The 23,318-nt window shown below is 38.4% G+C and overlaps 1 protein-coding gene across 4 annotated transcripts in view; it reads right to left on the bottom strand.

The window, feature by feature from the left end:
• KDM4C (lysine demethylase 4C) overlaps window positions 1-23,318 on the bottom strand; it is a 390,883-nt gene that overhangs the window by 130,133 nt on the left and 237,432 nt on the right. For all 4 annotated transcript variants that reach the window (XM_005605001.4, XM_070248477.1, XM_070248476.1 and 1 more), the window contains 3 exons: window positions 22,856-22,964; window positions 3,208-3,389; window positions 1,160-1,373 (listed from right to left, as the gene is read on the bottom strand). In XM_005605001.4, coding sequence (XP_005605058.2) covers window positions 1,160-1,373; window positions 3,208-3,389; window positions 22,856-22,964 — 505 coding nt within the window. The remainder of the gene's footprint in view (window positions 1-1,159; window positions 1,374-3,207; window positions 3,390-22,855; window positions 22,965-23,318) is intronic.

The raw sequence follows: 23,318 nt of genomic DNA, 5'->3' as shown, positions 1-23,318 counted from the left end.
TATAACATTTGAGATGGGAAGAGAAAAATAACAGAAATTTAATTACCCGAAGAAAAGCCTATCATAGTTAACCAAGACCATAAAATGTTTTCAAGCACATGTTTATGAAATATTATGGCTGAATTGCATAGCTAGTACGTTTAGGAATCAAGATTAAATCCTAATTGTTTTTTGAAAAGGTGCTTTGCCTCTTATATACATGTAATAATGCAGGGTGAATATATATGTGTGTGTGTGTGTTACAAATCGATATAAATACAACAAGAAGGTTACTATGATTATATCTCAAGCAGATTACGTTCAAATCCCTTGGGGAAGCTGATAGTACCAAATTAATAATTACATGATAGACAGTGAGGCTATTTCAAACCTAATACAAGACTAGCATTGCTCTGGGGTAAATACAGAAGGTAATACCTATATGGTAAACCATTCATCCTACACTGACAGAGATACACCATACATAAGTATGTTAACAGAACATGTGATTTCATAACATTTTGAATATTAAAATGCTTTAAAATAGAGTTTCAATATATAATAGATCCATTTTACACACTTTAGAGGATTTACATGGCAAGTCAATTAAAAAAATGTATTTATCACTTATGCAATTATGTAAAAATACCAAACTGAGACAGGTATGGAGCCTAACCATCTCATCCTGGGGGAAACAACTGTTCCCCCTTGAAAGTCTTTGGAGATCCCCCTACCTTTACAAAGAATAAAAATTTAACTCAGTAATCAAATTTAACAATAATTTCCAAAATCACCAAAGGAATATTCATTTCTCTTTAAGAAATCACAAAGAAAAATAGTCATGAATCAACACCAGACATTAAAACTGTTTCTATAAACTATACTTGAAATAAGTAAAATTCAAGCATGTGAAAAGAGCCCCGCAATGACCACATGTCTGGACCCCCAAACAAGCAAATGAACAAACAGACTTGCCCTCCACTGATATTGCTTAAAACTGGATTAAAAAAGGATGATTATAGCTACTCATACATTCATTAGAAGAAACGTGAGACAGAATCATCTAACCATTAAGAATGCCAAGAGTTCAATGTGATAGATTTGACAGGTTACAAAGAGGAGAAATAAGGGCTCTGTGAAGCACTGAAAAGCCAGCGATCGAGGAATGAGATTCATTTACTTGCATGAACCCGTACGCAGCACTTTGCACAGGAAATCAGAAGACTTGTTCCATCCTCTTCCAGGAAGGCATTAGGTGGAGAATATTCTATATTTTCTTCACTATAAATAAAACACATCTCTGGAATGAGGGGCTTAGTCTTTCCACCCGAAGTAACCACTTCGTCTAATTTTGTCTCCCATCTAGAATCATTTTCTTCATTGCTGCTATCTGGCTGAAAAACACAATATTTCCACGTGAGTGAAAAACACAGACAAGAGCTCATCATTTGTCCTGCTCACTCAAATCCACTGACAGCTGTTCCCCCCACTAACTTCCAGCTTCCGCTCTTCTGCTTGTTCTCCTTGCCCCAACTATCAGCTTTTTATCACTGCTCCTCCTCAGGCTCATACAGAAGCTAAGCTGTAGGAACAAGACGATATTCCATATGTCTGCTGGCACAAGAAAGGGATAAGCTACTAAAACTATGTGCTTACATAAAGAGTTCATGGAAAACATCAATTCTGATGGTTTTCAGGGTTTTTTTTCACTTCTTTATTTGCACCAGGTTGACAGACCTGGTTTCATTTCCTGAACAATATTACCTGGTAGCACCTGAAGGAGTGTTTCCAAAGATCTCAGTTTTAATCTGGGCAACAGTATTTAGAGAGTGTTTGAAGGTTTTGCTTCACCACAAAGTTTTAAAACAGCAAGACAAAAAGATCTGGTAAATGGAACTAAATAAGAAAGGATAATGTGTGAAACAAAATTATCACCTCTCACCAAAATATATGAAAAACATTTAGTGTTTATTTGAAATTCTAATTAATGAACCAGGAGCTTCTATTAATAAATTTCCCCCAAATTTTACAATTTTAGTAGGAATTTTTTTAATTATTGGGGAAATAGGCAGATTATGATAGAGAAATAAGAATCAATAAAAAGTTAAGTTTTTCGAAGAAAAAACAGAAATTTAATGACTAAAAAGGAAAACAAAAATAATGTTTGTCACTCATCAGTGCCACATTCAAAGATGAGTAAACTACTTCCTCTACTTACAAAGGTCTGGAAATGTGGCAAATCACATATTTTCATGTTCTGAAACGTCTGAACAGAATAACACTTAACTTACACGCGACTCTAAGAAAGGTGTGGTCTTGAAAAAAGTATTTCTGATTCTCTTAGTGAAAATAGAACACAAAACACAATGTTCATATCAAAATACTTTATAATATACAGTCATGTGCTGCATAACGACGTTTCTGTCAAATGATGGACCGTATGTGTGATGGTGGTCCCATAAGATTAGTACCATATAGTGAAGGTGTGTAGTAGGCTATCCCATCTAGGTTTGTGTAAGTATGCTCTGATGTTTGCATAACAACAAAATCGCCTAACGATGCATTTCTCAGAACATATCCCTGTTGTTAAGCAACACGTGATGGCACAATATCTTAAAATGGATCAAGTAATTCCATCCTTACTAGATTCCTAAAGATCATTTTGTCTATCTTAATGCTGGAGAATGTGGCCATCAGTGAGTTGTTATCAGTAAAACATATTTGGAATAATATTTGAAAACAACATCTTGCACAGCTGGCTGATGAGGGTGAACTGAACAATTTAGTTTCTATTGAGTCTTTCGCATGTTCTACATGGGAAGATGAAGAAAGAGTTTAAACGTGGGCCCAGAGCTTGACATTTGTATTACTGAGAGTGATATTTTCAAACATAAAATAGAGACTAGGTCTAAGTTCTCTCTGCAAGCTTCTATCACGTTTAAGCTTTAAGTTAGGTGTTTCTTGGTGAAAGAGGTAGAAAGAAAGATTGCAATTGCCCCTTGACTGAAATAAACCAAGATATTTAAAAACAACAAAAGACTGCCAGAGAAATATCTCTAAAGCAGCACGTAGAAATTCTGTTTGCTGTTTTATGATGGCCATAGCTACATAAGTATTAATGTCTTCCTTTTCGTGATTACCTTCCAATGATTCACCTATGTTTTGAGTCACACAGAAAGTGCAGCAGTGAAAGGAAACCTTGACAGCAACCCTCTCCGCCCTCATTACCTTGTAGTACGGCATGAGGAGAGCACAGATGGCACAGTGGGGCTCCATTCTGGCCACGGCTGCATTGTACTCTTGTTCAGCCGCAAAGTTTGGGGACTTCGTCTGCCAAAGGTGGACCAGCGGCTTCGCCCAAGACTCCGTTTCTTCCACTTCCTCCTCAATTGATGGAATCTCAAGCAATTCTTAAAAGAGAGGGCATGAAAACACACTGAGCATGAGACCCAGGGGAAAACAATAACCCTGGTTTATAAAAGAAGCAAACAGTCCAGAGTTTGTGATATCAATGTCAGACAGGAAACGTATTCTATCTTTTAAATACATTCTGAGAGAAATGGAACAAAAGGAGTCTCTTCTTCATCCTCCTCATCCTTCAAGGACTAGATCAGATTTGATGGCCAGAGAACCAGCCTCCTTTTGACACCTTCCCCACCCCTGCCAGGAATAACTAAAGTGCTCCCTCCTTTCAACTTCATTACTTTTGCATTTCTACTGCTACCATAATACCTCCCACAGAAAAACAAGTTTCTATGTCTGATATTATCTTCCGCTATTAGAGGAATTCGCTAGCCCAGTAACTGCCTTACCAATATTTTTAGTTTCCCCACATGGTTCAATAAAGATTTATTAATTGGACTTACTTTAATTAACTTTGGGGTTCAAGAATTCATGACAAACAACATTTACAGAGCACCAATAATGTGGCAAGCAATGTACTGTCATCACATGGATATAAAAGACAATCCCTACGTCAAATCTTCTTATTTGTTCGATATAATGCCCCCAGAGGGTCAAATCTCTTAAGCATGTATATCAGTTAACATGAAAAGGGCAGAGATCTACCCCACAAAAATATCAATTTACAAAATTTTATAGAAGGCCAGGAAAATACAGAAAGACATAACAGGTTAAGAGACAAGAATTCCTCGTGCCTATAGCACAGGACAGCATAACAGGGCAGGTGGCAGCAACCACAGCTATATGGAGGACTTATGTCCAGAGCTCTGACACTTTCTAAACCTCCCCACCAGTTGCTTTCACAGTCTTATGAATAAATACCGTGTAGTAATGTCCTCAAGTTCCAAGCACAGGAGTTTCTGTGAACCAGTGTGTTCTAGTCCTTGCCTGTTGGACTTACCAGTTTTAGAAAAAGTCAAAGCAGATTTGCTCAGGGGGAAACACAGAGAGAACTGAATGAGGCTGAAAATATGTCAAAAGACATCGTATACCAACTGAATAAAAGAGAACATTTCTGTTTCCATGTTGGTGGTATTATTATTATTACTATTATTATTATTATTAAGAATGGAAAATGCTTAGTACTCAGGCAGGGGCAGTGTTTGAAAACAAAACAAAAGGTAGGAACCTTTGCCTATATTTGCAGTGAAGTCATCTGACACTAAATGTAAACTGCTTCCACCTCAGTTTCCCTACAATACACAACAGAAGACTTACTGTGAAGACTAAGATTTGACAAAAGACAAGAGTGAAAATTTAACCAGGAACTTGAAATACCAAGAAGTCCAAAACTCGGAGGATAATATCTCCTACACATATACTAAAAATGGGATCTAAACAAAAAGAAATCCTTGGGTTTGAATAGTTGTTGCTACTTACTGGCTCATAATAAATTTATCATATCAATTGCTTTATTCTAAAAGATTGAAGCACAAACAAGACAGATGATGCTCTTATTCCTTTAGTTGGTCATAAGTTAATATGATCAGTTCTCAAAATATTTTAGGGATAGAGAAAATACTATTTTATCCTAAAAGCCTAGCAATAATGAAAAAAAAGTAGGGGGCAAGGACAATTCCTGACAATGGAGTGAGAGAACAGGAGGGTATGAGCAAGGCCTATGGCAAGACTTGACCTAGGAAAGCCTGATCCAACGTGAGCTTGTCCTCAAGGCTTCTCAACACCGAGCTGGTAGAGGAGCCTGCTCTACAGCTGTCCTTCCCAAAGATGAGGTCATACGCTGGCCCAAAGAGCATGTATCTTCTGTTTAGATGCTCTCCAGGCTAGATCATGCAGTGAACACCATAATTACATAATCCTCTATATTAAAAGCAGCATTTCAGCAACGTTGCAGAGCACCAAGTACAGAGACTTGTCTGTCAAGAGACCTAGCTTTAAATTCAAACACTTTGATTCAGAAGGGCTGTGGTTTTGGAGATGACAGATTCTCAAATGGTGATAACTCCTTTCTCACCCACTTCAGGGGGGTTTTTTCCTTTTTCATATTAAAATGAAATAGTAAATGTAAAACATCTTTTTAAACTCTAAAATGCTAAAGTCCTTTGTATATTCTAAAGTGATATATAAATGTATAGATTATTATGTAAAATGCATCTAATCATCTTATTTTCATTTGATCTGTTTGTGAATTCAATGCTGCAATATTTTATAAGGGGGAAAAAGAGACCCCAATTAATCATAAGTATATGATGATTATGATTCAGATTTTAATTTAGCTTTAAAAGTCAAAAATGTTGGCACATTCTTGAAGAGGAATATTTTGTCTTCCTGAAATTTCCTCATCAAATTATTCATCCCTCCTCTATCTCTAAGAACTCTTGTTTACTCTTGAACCACAGCATTGATTAAGCATAGACCAACCCTGGCTACCGGATTTATGAGATTCATATAACTACAAGTCTCAATCCCTTAGTGAACCAAGAATGTTCTGGGGGAAAGGTTCCTTCAGGGTATCTAAATACTGTCATCAACACGTAATTCCAAATGGAAACTCTACCTTTTAGCCTCTAAACACCTTCCTCTACTTCTGTTCCTAGTTCCTTTTCAGTGTACCTTCTTCCACTTACTTATTGAACAAGTACTTTCTACCTTACAACATATAGAAAAGGAAAAATGTTTTTTCCACTGCAGCTTTTAAATGTTTTTTTGGTATCACTATGTCTAGGAATTTCCTCTCTTCCTCCCTTTCTTCAACTACAGTTGACTAACAAACCTCTAAATGTTTCACTGTAATCTCATCAGTATATAATTACCTCACAACATGATGTATTCTGTAACGTCATCAATGAAAACAGACTTCTATAGATTTTTTAAATATCAAATTAGTTCACAAACATCCTCATAAAAGAAGAAGGCAGGGGCAGACATTATTAAACATAAAAAACATGGACATTGTAGGCATTTAATGAATACCAATGTTTCTATTACTATATCTTTTTTTAATCTATCAGCATACCAACAATCAGAACATTGTGCACAGCTCTGGGTCTCATCCTGAATGCCACAGTTTGCTGTAGAGTCGGAAGAGAGTGAAGTAAAGGAAAGATCCCTTGTTATAAGTGCATAAAGGTTTGGGAAATCTGTGAAAACGTTATCAGCGTAAAAGTCCCTTCTTTCCCAACTAAATTCTCAATAAGAACAAAAGGAGAGCTAATAGTATAACAGCAGTTCTCAAAGTCAGATCTGTGGACTCCAGGAGACACACAACACATAGCACGGGGTCTCACATTTACAGTGTGGGTGGAGATCTCGGGGGGCAGTTTTGCTTAACAATGCCTTGATGAAGCAAAAAACAAAAGTATCAACTTCTTTAGATTTGTGATGAAATGGGATGTGTGTGCATAAAGTACTTCTGCTGCACACTGAAATTCAGTAGTTATCTTGGGAGAAAAGCACATGTACAATTAGTTGAATCATAAGTTGAATGTGCTGTCTTTTCAGGGAACACCATTTTTACTTGAACGAATGACTAACAAACAAACTATAGTTATTCACTTGGTTGTCTGGCAAGAAATTTCACAAAAGTGAAAAGAAAGCCTGTCATTTTAATAAAAAACTATTGAGAGTATTTGTTAACAATGGTAAATTCAAGCTCATGAGTCAAAGTTAGATTTTGGAAACTTGTATCCACTATTGTGAGCTTGACAGCTTCCAAATAAAGCTGTTTCAGATGGGATTGACAGTGATAACATCAACTATAATTTTTAAATATTATATAAAGACACCTGTATAACTCAGATCTTTGTTTACAATGCATAATGTTACCAATTCATGCATGCATAAAAGAGTCACTCAAAGTGCAAGACAGACCAATGAATATTTAGCTTAACAGAGTACAAAAAGTTCACTGATGTGATTTCAGATTCCATGTTGCAACTAGTCTTTAAAAAACTACGTTTTGTCAAGTTTTGGTGTAACGTCAAAGAAGAATATCCACAGTTATCTGAAAGGGTTATTCAACACTGCACCACTTGCAACCGTGTATCTGGGCACAGCCAGACTTTCTTCATATCCTTCAACCAAAACAACACCATGCAACAGACTGAATTCAGAAGCAGATAGAATCCAATTATTTTTATTAAATCCAATATTAAACACCTTTACAAAAAACGTACAACAGGGGCCGGCCCGGTGATGTAGCAGTAAATTCTCGCACTCTGCTTCAGCAGCCCGGGGCCCACGGGTTCAGATACGGGGCACGGACCTAGCACCACTCATCAGGCAACACTGTGGTGGCATCCCACACAAAAAAAATAAAGAAAGATTGGCACAGATGTTAACTCAGCAAGAATCTTTCTCAAGCAAAAAGGAAGATCGGCAACAGATGTTAGCTCAGGACCAACCTTCCTCACACACACAAAAAAAGTAAAACAATGCCACTCTTCTCTTTATTTTTTATGGCTTTGGAAATTATTATTTCTTATGAAAATATGCATAGCTGTTTATGCACTTATTATTGGTACTTTTAAATGAACTAATATATTTAAAATTGTCCCTGCTTTTCCCTGTTTTAACTTCCAGCAAACAAGAATCAATAAGGTAAACCCATAGGAAGGGAAGGAAAGAGATAAAACTAAATGAAACCTCTTTGGGGTCCTCGAAACGTTCAAGAGCATAAGGAGTTCTGAGACCAAAAAGATTGAGAATCACCGACAGATACATATGTGTTTTCATCCCAAAGTATCAGCATCACAGAGTCACTGTTGAACAATATCGCCCTAATAAAACAGGTGCAGACGGTGTTCCACAGCCAGGAAAGAATGTCATAGAGTGCTTTCCTCAATCAACATGATGCTTAATCAGAAAGAAAACAAGTCAGTACCGCAAGAAGGCCTCCTTTTCTCTTAGCTCTTTCATCAAGGTCTGCAAGGTTTGCCAGCTACAGTAGAAAAAAAATTCTATGCCAATAGCACTTAATTTTCTTTTTTCTTGGTGAGCCCCTTATTTCATGGGGGAATCTAGACTCCTAGACTGTAATATCCACAAAAACATTCCGATTACTCTGTAGTAAGTAAAGTACAGTCAAGAAAAGCATGAGCCTAAACACAGAGCAGTTCCTTACATTTACACAAGCTCGTCTAAATTCACAGAAGCAGGTTATAACACATCTACACACAACGCTCTCAAGAACTTTGTGGAAACACAAGCAATGGCTTAAGTGGCCTCCTATGAAGGACGGCCAGTCCCCTAACGAGCAGTACTGTGACAGAGAAATAGTGAAAACAGATATCATCTTGGATAAATACACTGAAGTAATCTGTTGAAAATGCTGCTGCCACACCAGCAGCACCTTCAACAGCTGCTTTCTAATTTTTCAATCACCTTATCACTTAAAAACAATAAGTTGTTTTATTTTATAAAAGAACTTGCCAAAAGACCAAACACCAAGCTTCTGGATCACGGACACAATATACTGAAACTGTTGTTTCTTAATAGTATTAAAAATTTCTTTCTGACTTATACCTAGGAAACCAAACCTTGCCTCTGGCTCTGAATATTTCTGGCAGAAATAACAGGTCTTGGAGAAAGGTAGTGGGAATAGGTGTGTGCTCAGAACCCAAGAAGAGTTCTCCAGAAGATATACGAGTGAACAATATTTGATTTATATATGTGACAGCTGGGTACTAAGGGGCCGACCACAACTTCTGCCTGTATAGTTACTTGTAGATACAATAAGTGAGTAGTCCCTCACAGACAGCCTGCTTACAAGTCCCCTCCATCCTTCCCCAATGTGTCTTAAATGCATCTCCAAAATGATCCTCCCTGCTTGCTATCCAAATCATACTGGCCTTGATACTGTAATATAAAAAGAAGCACATATTTGGTCTTTTTCCCGATTCCTGGAACAGAACTTCTAAAACCCTTGGAATTTCCTGAGTGATATGGGTAAGAAGAGCATCACCGGTTAAAATATTTGGTCTTAGTCGCTAGTTCCTGACACAGGAGCTTCTAAGACCCTTGAAATCTCCAAATTGATAAAGTGTCTTGCATATGCTAATGAGATGACTGGTGGCTGGGGGGCCCCTAGACAGCTTCAGGATGGGGGTTGGTCACTAGAAAGACCAATGCATGACTTCTGATAGCAAATGTATGGGCTATCATACATTTGGCACTGCAGGGTTGGCACTTCAGCCCTACCTCTGACCTCAGGGAAGGGGAGAGGGGCTGAAGATTGAGTTAACTGCCAATAGATAATAATTTAATCAATCATGTGGGCATAATGGAGCCTCCACAAAAACCCTCAAAGACAGGGTTCAGAAAGCTTCCAGATTGGTGAGCACACTGAGGGGCTAGGAGGGTAATGTACCTGGAGAGGGCACGAACGTTCTTTACACACCTTCCTCCACCCCATACCTTGCCCTCTAGATCCCTTCTTCTAGGCTGTTCCTGAATTGTAAGCCAGTGAAATGTAAGTAAAGTGTCTTCCTGAGTTCTGTGAGCCATTCTGGCAAATTATCAAACCTGAGGAGGGAGTTGTAGGAACCCCCAGACTTGAGAGGCCACTGGTCAGGGGCAAGGACTTGCAACTGATATCTAAAGTGAAGGCATCTTGTGGCACTGAGTCCTTAACCTGCAGGGGCTAGGCTAACTCCGGGTCATTAGTGTTAGAAACGAATTAAATTGTAGGACACTCAATTGGCATCTGGAGAGTTGGAGAATTGGTTGGTTTGGGAAAAATAGCCCATACATTTGCTATCAGAAGTACTATCATTTGTAGTGCCCGTCCTCTCCTCAGGACCATAAGCAACAATTCTGTTTTTCAAAAGATCGAATCCAGTCTCAGTTAAACAACGTAATAAATTAGGTAAGAAATGTAATAAAGGTCTTGACTCTGTGGTCTAGAATAATGGTCATTCAACCATTCTGAGGTAAGCATGGTTACAGGAGTAGAGCTCTGATCCAGCTCTATTAGAATAAATCCAAATAATGATCCATTCATGCAATCTGAACAGTCTTACAATTTGGTTATACTTCTCAATCTCAGTTTATTCATCTGCAAAATGAGTATAAGATTATCTAAATTATAGGGGTTTCCAACAGGTTCTATGAGACATCAGCCATAAAGCTGTTACTCAGTAGTATGCAACACCTAGGGCTTCAACAGATGGTGGTTCCTTCCCTTCCGGGTCTCCAGCATAATCTTTGCAAAGATCACCTAGAAAACTTTCACCCAGAAAATTACTTAAAAGGAATGGCCTAAAGTCTAAATTTTTTTTTTTAAGATTGGCACCTGAGCTAACAAGTGTTGCCAATCTTCCTTTTTTTTTTTTCTGCTTTTTCTCCCCAAATACCCATAGTTGTATATTTTAGTTGCGGGTCCTTCTAGTCGTGGCATGTAGGAGGCTGCCTCAGCGTGGCCTGCTCAGTGGTGCCATGTCTATGCCCAGGATCCGAACCGGCGAAACCCTGGGCCACTGAAGCGAGCACACGAACTTAACCACTCAGCCATGGGGCTGGCCCCTGAACTCTAAACTTTTAACATGACAAGACAGATTGGAACAGGAGGAGCCAATCTAGACAGACACCCAGTTATCTCCTATACATACATATTTCTATCAAAAGATTTGTCCTTTCAGGAAAAATAAAAAGCCTTTATTCTCCCATTCAATCAAAAACAACACTGAGTAGGGGCTGGCCCCGTGGCTGAGTGGTTAAGTTCGCGCACTCCGCTGCAGGCGGCCCAGTGTTTCGTTGGTTCGAATCCTGGGCGTGGACATGGCACTGCTCCTCAAACCACGCTGAGGCAGCGTCCCACATGCCACAACTAGAAGGACCCACAATGAAGAATATACAACTATGTACTGGGGGGCTTTGGGGAGAAAAAGGAAAAAAAATAAAATAAAATCTTAAAAAAAAAAAAAACAACACTGAGTATTATTTATGATAATAAAAAAGATTACTATCCTTTACAAAAGTGTCCAAAAGGAAGTATTCATTTAAAAATATGTAAGTAAATTATGGTATGGCTATATTATGCCAGCATTAGAAAAATTGCTTTTGAAAAATATTAATGAATTAATGAATATATACATTATATAACATATAATATTAAGGGCATATGAATATTATATTAATAGGTGAAAAATCAGGACAAAAACTATATAGAGAATGCTGTCAATTCTATAAAAAATATATTTAAAAGTCTGTAATAAAGGAAAGGGGGTTTGCAAATTTTATAATTATAAAAATGTACAATATTTAAAATTTTTAAAAACTGCAGTCAACATAATATTAGATCCTATGAATTGAGGGAAACCTTAGTGTAAAAGCGGACATATGTCAGATTTATTCACTCCTCAGTACAGTCTTTGTGAACAAATTTTGCGTACTAAGTGAAAGGGGATTTCTCAGTAGAAAAACATTTGGGCCATTGTGGAAGGGCTGCTGCCAGGACTTGCTGATGGAACTTGGCAGATGGGAAAAGCCATCGACTCTACTACAGTATGATTTCCCTTCACCGATCACCACAATGATGTTGCTGCTGGGGCTCTGTTCCAGTGATATGTTTTGGCTGCTATAGCACTATTCTCTGCTATGAAGAGCACAGCAGCATCTGTTATCTTTCAGGCACTTGAGCAAAATCTCAGTCCGGGGAGGCATTATATATGGTTTCAAATATCCTGCAGGAAATTAGGGGGGAGGTGGAGGTGGGGAGGGGAAGAAGGGCATGGGTGAGTTACTCAAAAAAGTAAAGAAATCCGAACTTGGGAACTTTGCTCTTTCCATACAAACTATTGCATAATCTGTATGCAAACTGTATTTCAATAATTTTATGAATCACTGAATTTCAAAGGTTTATAAAGGTGTGTCCAAAAGTACAAAAGAGAAAAAAATTACAGGACTTCTAGGTATGATTTTACTGGGAAGCGGTGACACTAAGGAAAAACTAAATTCTGCATTAAAGTACCCCTAAAATGCTAATGTAATAATGGATAACAGAATCCCATTGTTTTAGGTTTAAAGCACTTCAGAAATTAGATAGACATAGTCTTTACACATAACCTCGCAATAACAGAGACGTCAAAAACATTTCAAAGGATATATTCCAACTCACTCAATATACTGCTTTAAACAACAAAAACATTCCAAAGTACAGTCTTTCAAAACTCCAATTATTCAAAAATGCCCTGATACTTGTGGTACCTCTGGGGAGGTAGGTTTTACACGGACCTTGGGCTTTACTAACGTTGCTTAAATTTCTTAAAGAACGTTAGTTCATATTTACATGCATATATATTCTTACAATACATACAGACAACAACAGAATATGGCAAATGATCTACTCTATCTAAAAAGATGGCTGGTTCTTATCAGACATTTATATGTGCTAACTTCTGCTTCTTTTATCAGTCCTGGGGCTATTATTGGGGGCTGCTTGTCTGATAAAGCAGAAAGAGTGCAAACTTGGGAACTAGACAGGATTTAAAACCTGTTATCTACAAATTACCAGCCTTGTGACCTTGGACCAGCGAACAAATGTCTCTGAGCTTCAATTTCCTCAAGAGTAAAAATAATGATACTATCAACCTCTTAAAGAACTGTAAATAACAATTGCTAATAATGTGTACGAGAGGAAGAAAGCAGTACAGTCAATTCTCAGATCGTGGTGGGAATGAGGAGAAGAAAACTCCTCAAAGAAAGTTGGCATATCTTTGGAAAACTAGCTGACAATATGGCACCAAAAGGAACCGATTTGAGCATCAAATCAAAGATAGGTGAAAGAATGAGCATTGTGAAACCACTGTGGGCTAGGCAATATGACGGAGGCTAGAAATAAGAAACAAAAACAAACAGTCTCTTGCCTTCAAGAAGTTCAGAATTTCCCATGGGAGAAACCTTCAATTTCTTCAACTATTTCATTAACAGCATCGATTAATACAAAGTCAAAAATGGCCAAACAAGGTCTCTAAGCAAAGAACCACTAGCATGTTGCAATTTACCTGCAAAAAAAAGCTCCTGTTGGCTAAGTCAGCTCTGGTCATCTATGTAAAGGAGAGCAGGATCCTTACACATTTTCATGCAAGAACTAACAAGGGTATCACCTCGCAGATCACACAAAACAGCTGCTAAGGAGACAGAGCAGAACTTCATGCAGTGTGGCCATGCTGCAGACTACTAGGGAAACAAGGGCGGGCTACTCATAAAATGCACAGCAGTAAGGAAAGACCAAGGCAGCAAATGTCCATTCTGCCATTCCATACCCAAACCCGTCAGACGGTCCCGTCAGCGGTGCTTCTTGCTGTTCGTCACACAGGCCACAGGCACTCCCTCCCTCCAGGGGGCCTTGTACTCACTGCTCTCTCCCAAGAAGATTCTTACCCCAGATCCATGGCTAACTCACTCAAAGGCATTATAAAGTAAATTTCCTCAAGAAAAGACCTTAACAACTATGGAAATATTTGAGTAATATTCAAACTTATTCACATATTATAGTAAACCTTTTCTCCTTAAGTTTCTACTCTTTTTTATTAGCACAACAAAAATCCCTGTACTTTTCAATCTTGAAAATGTTTCCCCAAAACAAAACAAAACCTAACATGAACAATACAACAATGGAACATGAGAGTAGAGTTTAGAGGTCCATTTGCTATGATAAAAAGTAGTCACCTCATCATTTCCCTAATACTGGGAACTTAAGACTCAGAAAAGAGAAAAAGAATAAAACAATACTATATAGAATTAAAATGATGATAAAATGAGCCACTTCCTAACCACTGACTGGGAGCCTTACACATGTCACTTAACCACCCCCAGCAGTGAAAAGTCTCTCCTAAGATCCATGACAATGGTCCCCAAATGCCAGCCTGCAGAACGCTGCCGCCCACGCTAAGTTTTCAATAGGCAGAAGCAAAACAAAATGAAGACCATAAAGTAATCATAAAATTAAATTTCAAATTCTACATAAACTTTGCATGCTTATTCTTTACCTTCATAGTTTCACAAGCAAACACAAGGTGGAAATAAAAATACAGAAAGTGTGGTCCAAAATATGAGATAATGCACTGGCCTATAGGGTTAAAACATCTTTGTCTCCAGGGAAAGGGGGTTCAATGCAAGCTTAAGTAAATGTAAAGTAATACATTTAAGTTAAATTGTATGAAACTGCAGTTTTTGTAGATAAAAAATCAAAAGTAGCAACTGCATACATTTCAACCTAATACGATAATTTATTTTAATAAATAATCATTAAAATAATTTAATAAAATAAATATAATAATTTTAAACTTATAACTTATATTTTATAATATTGCTATAATAAAACAATTTTATTTTTATGCAATTGTAGTATCAAAAGCTGTTCCTCAGATGCTTTCTACAAGACTTTCAGAGTAACAAGGTACATATGAACTCAAAGGAATCAAAGTCTTGACTATCATTTTACAATCCCAATGCTTTCAGCACATTCAGACACCTGATCATAGACTTCATGCCAATCATTGCTAAGAAAAATTTCAAGATTGATTCTGAAAAAGTACAGAAAGCAACTATATAACATAAGTTTAAAAGCTAGCATTTTTTTCCTCTAATTTAATCAAACCCTTACAAAACCACCAGAATAATAAGAGCGAGGTGTTTTTGATTTTTATTCCCCATAATGCAGTAAAAGTCAATGCCATTGGGGGTTCCAATGGAATTTACTGACAGACAAATCAAACTAAACTGAGAATGCCTGAATATTATTACACAGCTGAGTGCTAGATAAAATATTCATTAAATCTGAGTGCCAACAACATCTAATGTTTTATGTCCACATAATGCAGGAAAACATTGGCTAAGACCTATCAACAAACATTCTAAGCCAATCTACTTAGTAATCTGCTGAAGTTGCTGTTTTATTGCTTAAACAGACAGAAATATAACTGTGCTTATTATGAAAGTATAACATTACCTCAAGCTAATAAGAATTGATGGAACAAAGAGATGAGATCGTTATGGAAAAATTAATAACATTTGGAGCATGACATGTAACAGTCATAAAACAGTATTTGTTTTTTAAAATTGGCAAAGAAAAGAACTTTATACAGAGGGGAAATACTGTTGATGAGGGATGTTCCTATACTTCACTACTTTGCTTTTCAGTGAAAGGCTAGTGTGGGGCAAGCGGACTACATAGAATCCTCTCCTATCATATTTTGACGGAATCAAAGATCTTTAGAGTTTGAACAAAACTTGGGGATCACTAATCCAACCATTTCATCACACAGATAAGTAAACATACGATGAGCCTTAGAGATTACACGACTTAGTTCTCTAAGGCCACACCGCCATTAACAGTCAAGGAGAGACTAGAAGGCGGGTCTCATGTTGCCACCATACAGAGTGTCATGTGCCCATTACCATCTGGCAAAACAAATAAATGGGTGTTTTCAATATTTAAAATGAAATTTTTATTTAATACTTAACATTTGTAAAATCTAAATCAATAAAAGACATAATTGTTATATTTGGTCAATATACCCACTTAATCAATCCCTGAAATAAAAGAAATGAAATGAAAACTGGCGAATCTTTACCAATCCTCTTAGAGAGGAGGGAGTTACAGCATGCCAGGAGCAGGAGGGCATAATTCCTCCCAAAAACATCTATCTACCAAAGGTAAAGTAAACAGCCAATTCTAAATAATGTCCTTTAGTTTGAGGAACAACTGCAAAGTGCCCAAAAGTCAACTTGCGCACTAGTAGTACTTAGCATGACTGAATGACAACAGAGTAAATTTCATAAAATACCACAGGAAATAACAGGCAATTCCAGAAGAAAAAATCTCCAAAAAAGCTAAATGAGTGGGTAGTCCTAGTTTTGGGAAAATATGCTTAGGACTTGTTTAGAATTCAACTGCATTATAAACATGAGCACATTATAAGAGGAGTGTGAAACAGAGAAAACCATTTGGGAAAGTAATCAAACTTTGTCAGACTTGAGTTCCTGGGATTCTCCTTACCTAACTGTGCTTAAACGTATATACTTTATTTTTCAAAATAACTGAAAACCTAGGTTAAATGGGTGAAATAATGGTCAAACACCAAGAACAATCTCTAAAGCAACAATTTCCATCTCTTCCATCTCTATATTTAAATATTTAATCCATTACTAAATGAATTATAATATTAATATAGACAGACGGTCCAAGAAATAAATTGCTGTAACATTGCCTGTAATACACTCCTAATCTAACCCTCAAGGCATGCAGACATTACAGAGACAGGGATCAGGGTCTAAGCTGTCTTTAATTTCAAAGAGATGCTTAACAGCTCATTACAGTACTGCACTTGCTGATTTATAAAGAGTTATCCAGGCGGTTCAGATCAGAGAAAATTAGAGCCATAACCAGAACTTTAATCTGAATCTCGTCAATTTTCAAACTTGTAGGTGGGGTCACTTCTGCACTTGGGTAAACATGGTACAGATGGGTATCTGGGTCTCAATCTTTCTGTACAATTATTCCAGAAATCATAACATTATAGTTGGAGAGTTACAAATACAAATTTGGCCCAATGGCGATGAGCTCAATGTATCACCACTTGTTATTTCAGGGCATCTGAAATGCCAACAATCCATTCACGAACCTGTAGATTAGGAACCCTGATCAGTCACGACCAATCCTCACATTTTACATAGGAGAAAACTGAGGTCAGAGAGAAGACTTGCCCAAAGTCAAAAAACTTACAAGAGACGAAGCCAGGGCCCCAGTCAGAGTTTACTGTCCATTAGTCAACCAGACTGCTTGTGAGAATGGGTTCAGAAGACTCTGCAATTGCTTCTGCAAGACGCCCTGGAGGCATTAACAGTCTGGACGCACTTTTACTCTAAATTTCTGACTTGGAATAAGAGGGATACATTTGATGGCAGTCCTGTGTTGAACAATTGTTAGGGTTACTTTCTCTTCTTATCCTATCACCCTCACGCCTCCACAAGCCCAGACCCAGGTGGCAAGCCCTCTTGTCCTCTCCTCATGCCTATGGTCAGTTTAGGTTTTCTGTTTTTCCCTAATACACCCTATACTAAGAGTGTAGGCTTTTGAGAGTCCAGCAGCGTATGCCTGAGGGATCCTCTCAGGTCTTAGTGCTGATCTCCCAGCCTCCACTCCAGTCCCAGTACTTTTCCCGCCAACTGCCAGAGCCTTAGCTCTCCCCTACCGATCTGGATGTCATTTCTCTCGGAATCACTTCTGGGTTTCCCTCATTTCTTGAGAGCTCAGCATTCACCCTCCTCCTGGTCCTCATGATCATATCAACATATCAACAACAACAACAAACATTCATTACGTGTCAAACACTGCTCTGAGTGCTTTACACAGAGACTTCTAACCCTGAAGAAAACTCCATGGGGCAGATGCTGCCACAAGCCCTGCTCTGTAAACACAGGCACCGACGCCTGGAGGGTCCTGCAGCTCATAGAGTCCTGGAGTCAGCTGACTACGACTGGAGACATGGAGAAGCATGACCTTTATGTGATCTCACCTCTCCATGCATGTATAATGGCCAACTGTTTTATTTTATCAACTATTTCCGGTTCTTTTGTAACTGGAGGATTATCTGCTAATGTACTCCATCACACTGATACTCCATGCCTCTTTAAAATACTTTGTTGTTCAAATATAAAAGAAACGTGTTTATTATAGAAAGTTTGAAAAATTACCAGCATACAAAAGAAAATTCAAATCACCTGATAACAATCTTGTTTATTATCTTATAAAGTTTCAACTTAACTTTCAAAGTGTCCAGCAAAACTCCACTGACAATATTAGTATGTCAACTCCACTCACCACTCTCAAGCGGTGGGGATGCTGAGTAGAGGACCAGTGTGTCAGCCACCACCATGTCCATGAGGTCTCCTGTGTGTCTGCAGAGCTCAGTTTAGAGTTGCCTTAGAAGTAACCTTGACCTTATCACTTCATCAAGGGTGATAGGTGCACACTAAGTACAAAAGCAGTGAGCATCTTGAAAGTCAATAGCAGGTAAAGCTGGAAAATTTATACTGGGAACAAATATAGCAAAACTTTCAAAAATAAATGTTGGGAAACAAATGCATGCATGTATGCAGAATGAGAGCTTCAAAGAACAAACAATGAACCATGAAGGCTAAGGCAGGGGGTTGATAAAATGCATGTCCAGAATACAGGTGTCAGTGTAGCGAGAAGTTCTGGGGTTGTGTGAGCACAATTAAAGTGCTGCTGAGGAAAACTCCAGTCAGAAGAAGCATGATGAGTTAAAAAACTTTTGAATCTGAATGACATCAAACTGGGAAAAAAGGCAGCAAACACATACATGTATACACACTCACACATATAGACACATACTGACATGCTGGCTAAGCAACTATCCCAGCAGGATACCATTACTCTGGGAGCCCTCAGGTCTCCAAAGCGTTGGCCACGTCTGTACCGTGTCAGCTTCATTTTAACGTTGAATGGGTCCTAGGATTTGTCACACTGGTAAACAAGATTCCAACATAGAATCCACAACCAAGTTGGCTGACATATTATATATATTTCTCCAGCTAATTAAAACAGCATGTTTTTCTATACCCATTTGCCTATGGAGAATATTTCCTAGACAAGGATTTACATTTTCCTTTTAACACGACAGCACACATTATATTAAGATATTTAACTATCTTTTTTTTTTTGTTTGAGGAAGATTAGCCCTGAGCTAACATCTGCCACCAATCCTCCTCTTTTTGCCGAGGAAGATTGGCCCTGAGCTAACATCCGTGCCCATCTTCCTCTATTTTATATGTGGGACACCCGCCACAGCATGGCTTGATAAGTGGTGCATAGGTCCGTGCCCAGGATCTGAACCAACAAACCCCAGGCTGCCAAAGCGGAGCTTGTGAACTTAATCACTACACCACCAGGCCAGCCCCTTAACTATCTCTTTTAAAAGCTGATTTCGACTGATCACCAGGGCTTTCCTGCTTTTGGATCCACAGGTGATTTAAGCCACAGTGATTGACCCTGGAGGGGGAGGGGGAAGCAGGAGAAAAGGAGTGAGAGTGGGGAGACAGACACATAAACAGTAAGGTGACAAGTGATATGCTAGAGCTAAGTAAGCAGAGATGTAACAGGACAGGAGAGGTAGGGAAGGAGGACTAGGTGGTGAGTAGAGAACAGTTCCAAGAAGGAGAGGGTCTCAGAGGTAAAGCAACAGTTCAGGGAAGTGCATGGAAATAAAAGCAGCAGACTACATCCAGAAGAAAAAGAAAGCTGGTCTGAATGGATGGACAGGAGGATTCATGGAGGATAGTTGAGGGACATGAAGCTGCAGAGAGAAGCTGGTACTGGATCCTGACGGCCTCAAAGTCACTTACCCGTATCAAAGCTGGAGTCTTAAGGGAAACGTGTGAGAACCTTTGCGGAGGCATCTTTACCACCCAAAGAAAAAGAAGTGCTGCGGTGGATTTCTGAGCTTGCCGCCCTCAGTGGGTTCATCCCCTCGCTCCCTGTGCCTTCCGACGCAGGCAAGAATGCTGTTCTCAGAGCTGTCTTGTTCCCCACGCTGCACACACCCTCCTTCCCTATGGCCACTCAACCCTAAAGCTCTGAAACGGGACAACAGGAGCATGCCACTACAGCGACACATCACAGGAGGAGAATGGGTACACAGAAGGAACGCTTCAAAAGCAAAATAAAATGAAAGCACTTCTCTTTCAAGTCTGTTTCAATTCAACATCTGTATAATTAGTTTAATAAACAGGAAAATATATAGACTATTAATCCATGTTTATCACCTAGTGTAGCTGCCTAACTCAAGGAAAAGTGCAACTGAAAAATATTCCAGTTAAAAGAAAACCAGAGGCAGGTTAGTAATTTCTTCTAAATTATAAATAAGAAATATGTAGTATACATTTAAGATTTTTTTCACCAAAGAAAGAATTAGATACTAGTTTTTATGTATAGATGCTATATTCTAAACATCATCCTTTTCTTTGTTTTTTTAAAGATTGGCCCTGAGCTAACATCTGTTGCCAATCTTCCTTTTTCTTTTTCTTCTCCCCAAAGCCCCCCAGTACACAGTTGTATATCCCAGTTGTAGGTGCTTCTAGTTCTGCTGTGTGGGATGCCGCCTCAGCATGGCTTGACGAACAGTGCCAGGTCCACACCCAGCATCTGAACTGGTGAAACCCCGGGCTGTCGAATCGGAGGTGCAAACTTAACCACTCGGCCATGGGACGGCCCCACATCATTCTTTTCTTATGTAACCCCTGCTGCTCCACCACCATAGACCTGTGTTTTGTGGCTAAGCATGGAAATTTTCTTTCAGGAAAGAACAGGCTGAGAGTCAGGAAATCCTCACTGCTCCTGTAATTACTGGATCTGCCACCAAGCAGAACGATCTCTACAGTTCAGGCTATTTGAGTATCAAAGAGCCAGTGCACTGTCCTTTGAGAAGAGTGGCTTAGAGGTGACTCATCTCCTCGCTGCATGTGAGCTCCCAGAGGTTCTGGATCAATTTCCCCTTTGCTGCTCTTCTGCTGGGAGTCAAACTCCAGCTTCAAAAGAGAAATGCTCCTTCACCAATAGAGGACACTGTTGTTTAGAGACATAATTTCTCAGATGCTCTAAGCCAGTTATGCTCGTGTCTGGCATACACACCTACCTCTATATGAGGAGTGCAAAAGGAGCCCAGTAGTTAGGGTAGAAAACTCCCCCAAGGAAGCTAGATTTGGAGTTGTACGATCCCAATGAGCACTAATCCCACTGTTCATCACTTTCTAATAATGATGACGTTCATTCACTTCCAACTGCAAAAGACACAGGGCCAAAAGGCTGAGTTCACATTCAAGTGCCCAATGAGATAAATAATTTACTCCAGGACACAGAATATTCTCCATTATCAGTTTAGAAACTTGTAAAAATCTTTAGCCATCACTAAAATTCTCTAATTTTTCTTTTCAATTCTCAAAAATCCCCAGAGGACCCCAGGAGTCCTTAACACATTAAAATAGAGAATGAGACTGTGGCAAAAGCTACAATCACCAATGTATCAGCAAGATATTTAACCTCAAACCCTTGAGATGACTTGGTTAAACCAATCCATTTTTAAGTTTTGCAATCTACACTGAATGAAATCAGAACTGCTCTCCATGGAGAAACTCTGGGCCATTTTGCACTGGCCCACATCAAAATAAACTACCTGGGAAACCAAGGACACAAGAGAAGGCAGTTTTCCTTATGTGTCATATAGCCCATTCCCTTGCAAGAAGCTATGTTGAACAGAGGCTGTGATGGGGAAAGGTAATTAAAATTCAAAAGTAATGTACATTAAGTATTAATTACTTTATATAGAACTGTCCTTTATCTTGACACTAAGGGGAAAATGGTTTGTCCTGGGTATGATAAAGCAGGAGAAAGAAGAACTGAACATGATGATACATGGAAATAAACACAAATACGTTTCCTTATTTCTATTAGTAGAGGCAGAATTCCACCTCGGACTGGTGTGACAGAAACTCCTACCATTATCATGATCCCTACACTGATGATCTTTCTTCCTAACTAAATATGGGGTATAAAAGAAGACAGTGAATAAAAGGAAAAAATCTGCTACACATGTCTACTCTGACAAATGTATTTAAACTAAACGAGAAGCTTGAACCCAAGATTCATGTTACTCCTGAGACCATCCTCACAGACACATGAGCTTAATTAACAATTTCTACCAGTAAAGGAGACTATCTTAAAGAAGGGCTCTTTACAGAAAACCTGCTTGAATCGACTTTGAGATGGAAAAAAGAAGGCCCTCATGACTTTATGAGACACTTTCAAAGAAGAAATAGCTGGTCAGTGGTCTGATTTTTAACTGAAGGCAACAAAAAGACATTTTTAGAAAAAGAGAGAAAGAAAAATAAAAAGGGCAACCAGGTAAAACAAACAGATAAATATGACATCCAGGAATAGTAACTGGTTGTAAATGGAACTACTTCACGTCAAACCACATCAGTAAAATCTAGTTAAGGAGAAAGGATGTTTTGCCAACACACCAGGTATAAACAGGACGTGGAAGGACTGCATGTAATTTCTTACTCAATATGGTGTTAATAAATTTAAAGGATTCAAATTAAAATTAAAGACAATGCAAAGAAACCTATAGCAGGTAATTCCATGATTTGACACCTCTAGAGAAGTGATTCTCAACTTCTAAAGTATCTTAAGGCTAATGTCAGAAATGACCAATTTTATATTATGTGAAGCAAGTTTTATCCATAAAATCCAAATTCCTTTTCCCTGTAAATTGCTTATTACTTATTATCTCCTTATGGTATATATTTGCAACTTGGTCAAATTTCCTACCAAGCAATGTTTTAGAAAAGTGTGCTACAACAAACTGACAGAATAAATACAGAACACTCCACAGTATATACAGAATAAATATTTAAAAAGTCACAAGCTCACCTTCATCACTGGTTGCCTGCTGCTTCACCAGAGTCATTGGGGATCTTGCTGGAGGTTTACTGAGTGGATGGCGCCAACTTTTAGCAGTTTTGGTTTCTCCCTCTATTCTCTGGTCATAGTAACAAAAATGGTGGGAAAACACTCACAGTTAAAGACTCGTTTTAAACAAAAAACTATGGTTCACAACAATTTATGACAATTTGATTATGAAGAAGTCTTGTGCTTATTTACCTCCTGGGGAATTAGCCCTTCGTTAAAGAAATTTAAACCGCAAAAAGAAATAGGAATCCATTCTGTTAGTTATTTTACCAAGAGATCAATTAACTATCCTTCCACTCCCTATTAAAACACTATCTGTGTGGTACAGGGAAGGCTTATCAAGTTGCAATACACTCAGCAGTTAGCAAGTTTCCAAAAGTTCTTCAAAACTAATCTAAATTTAGGATTATATATTCATAACAAC

This window comes from Equus caballus, chromosome 23 (assembly GCF_041296265.1).
Source record: "Equus caballus isolate H_3958 breed thoroughbred chromosome 23, TB-T2T, whole genome shotgun sequence".
NCBI classification, from domain to species: Eukaryota; Metazoa; Chordata; class Mammalia; order Perissodactyla; family Equidae; genus Equus; species Equus caballus.
Note: the sequence above shows the minus strand (reverse complement) of the source record. Positions and strands in the feature narration are given on the sequence as shown.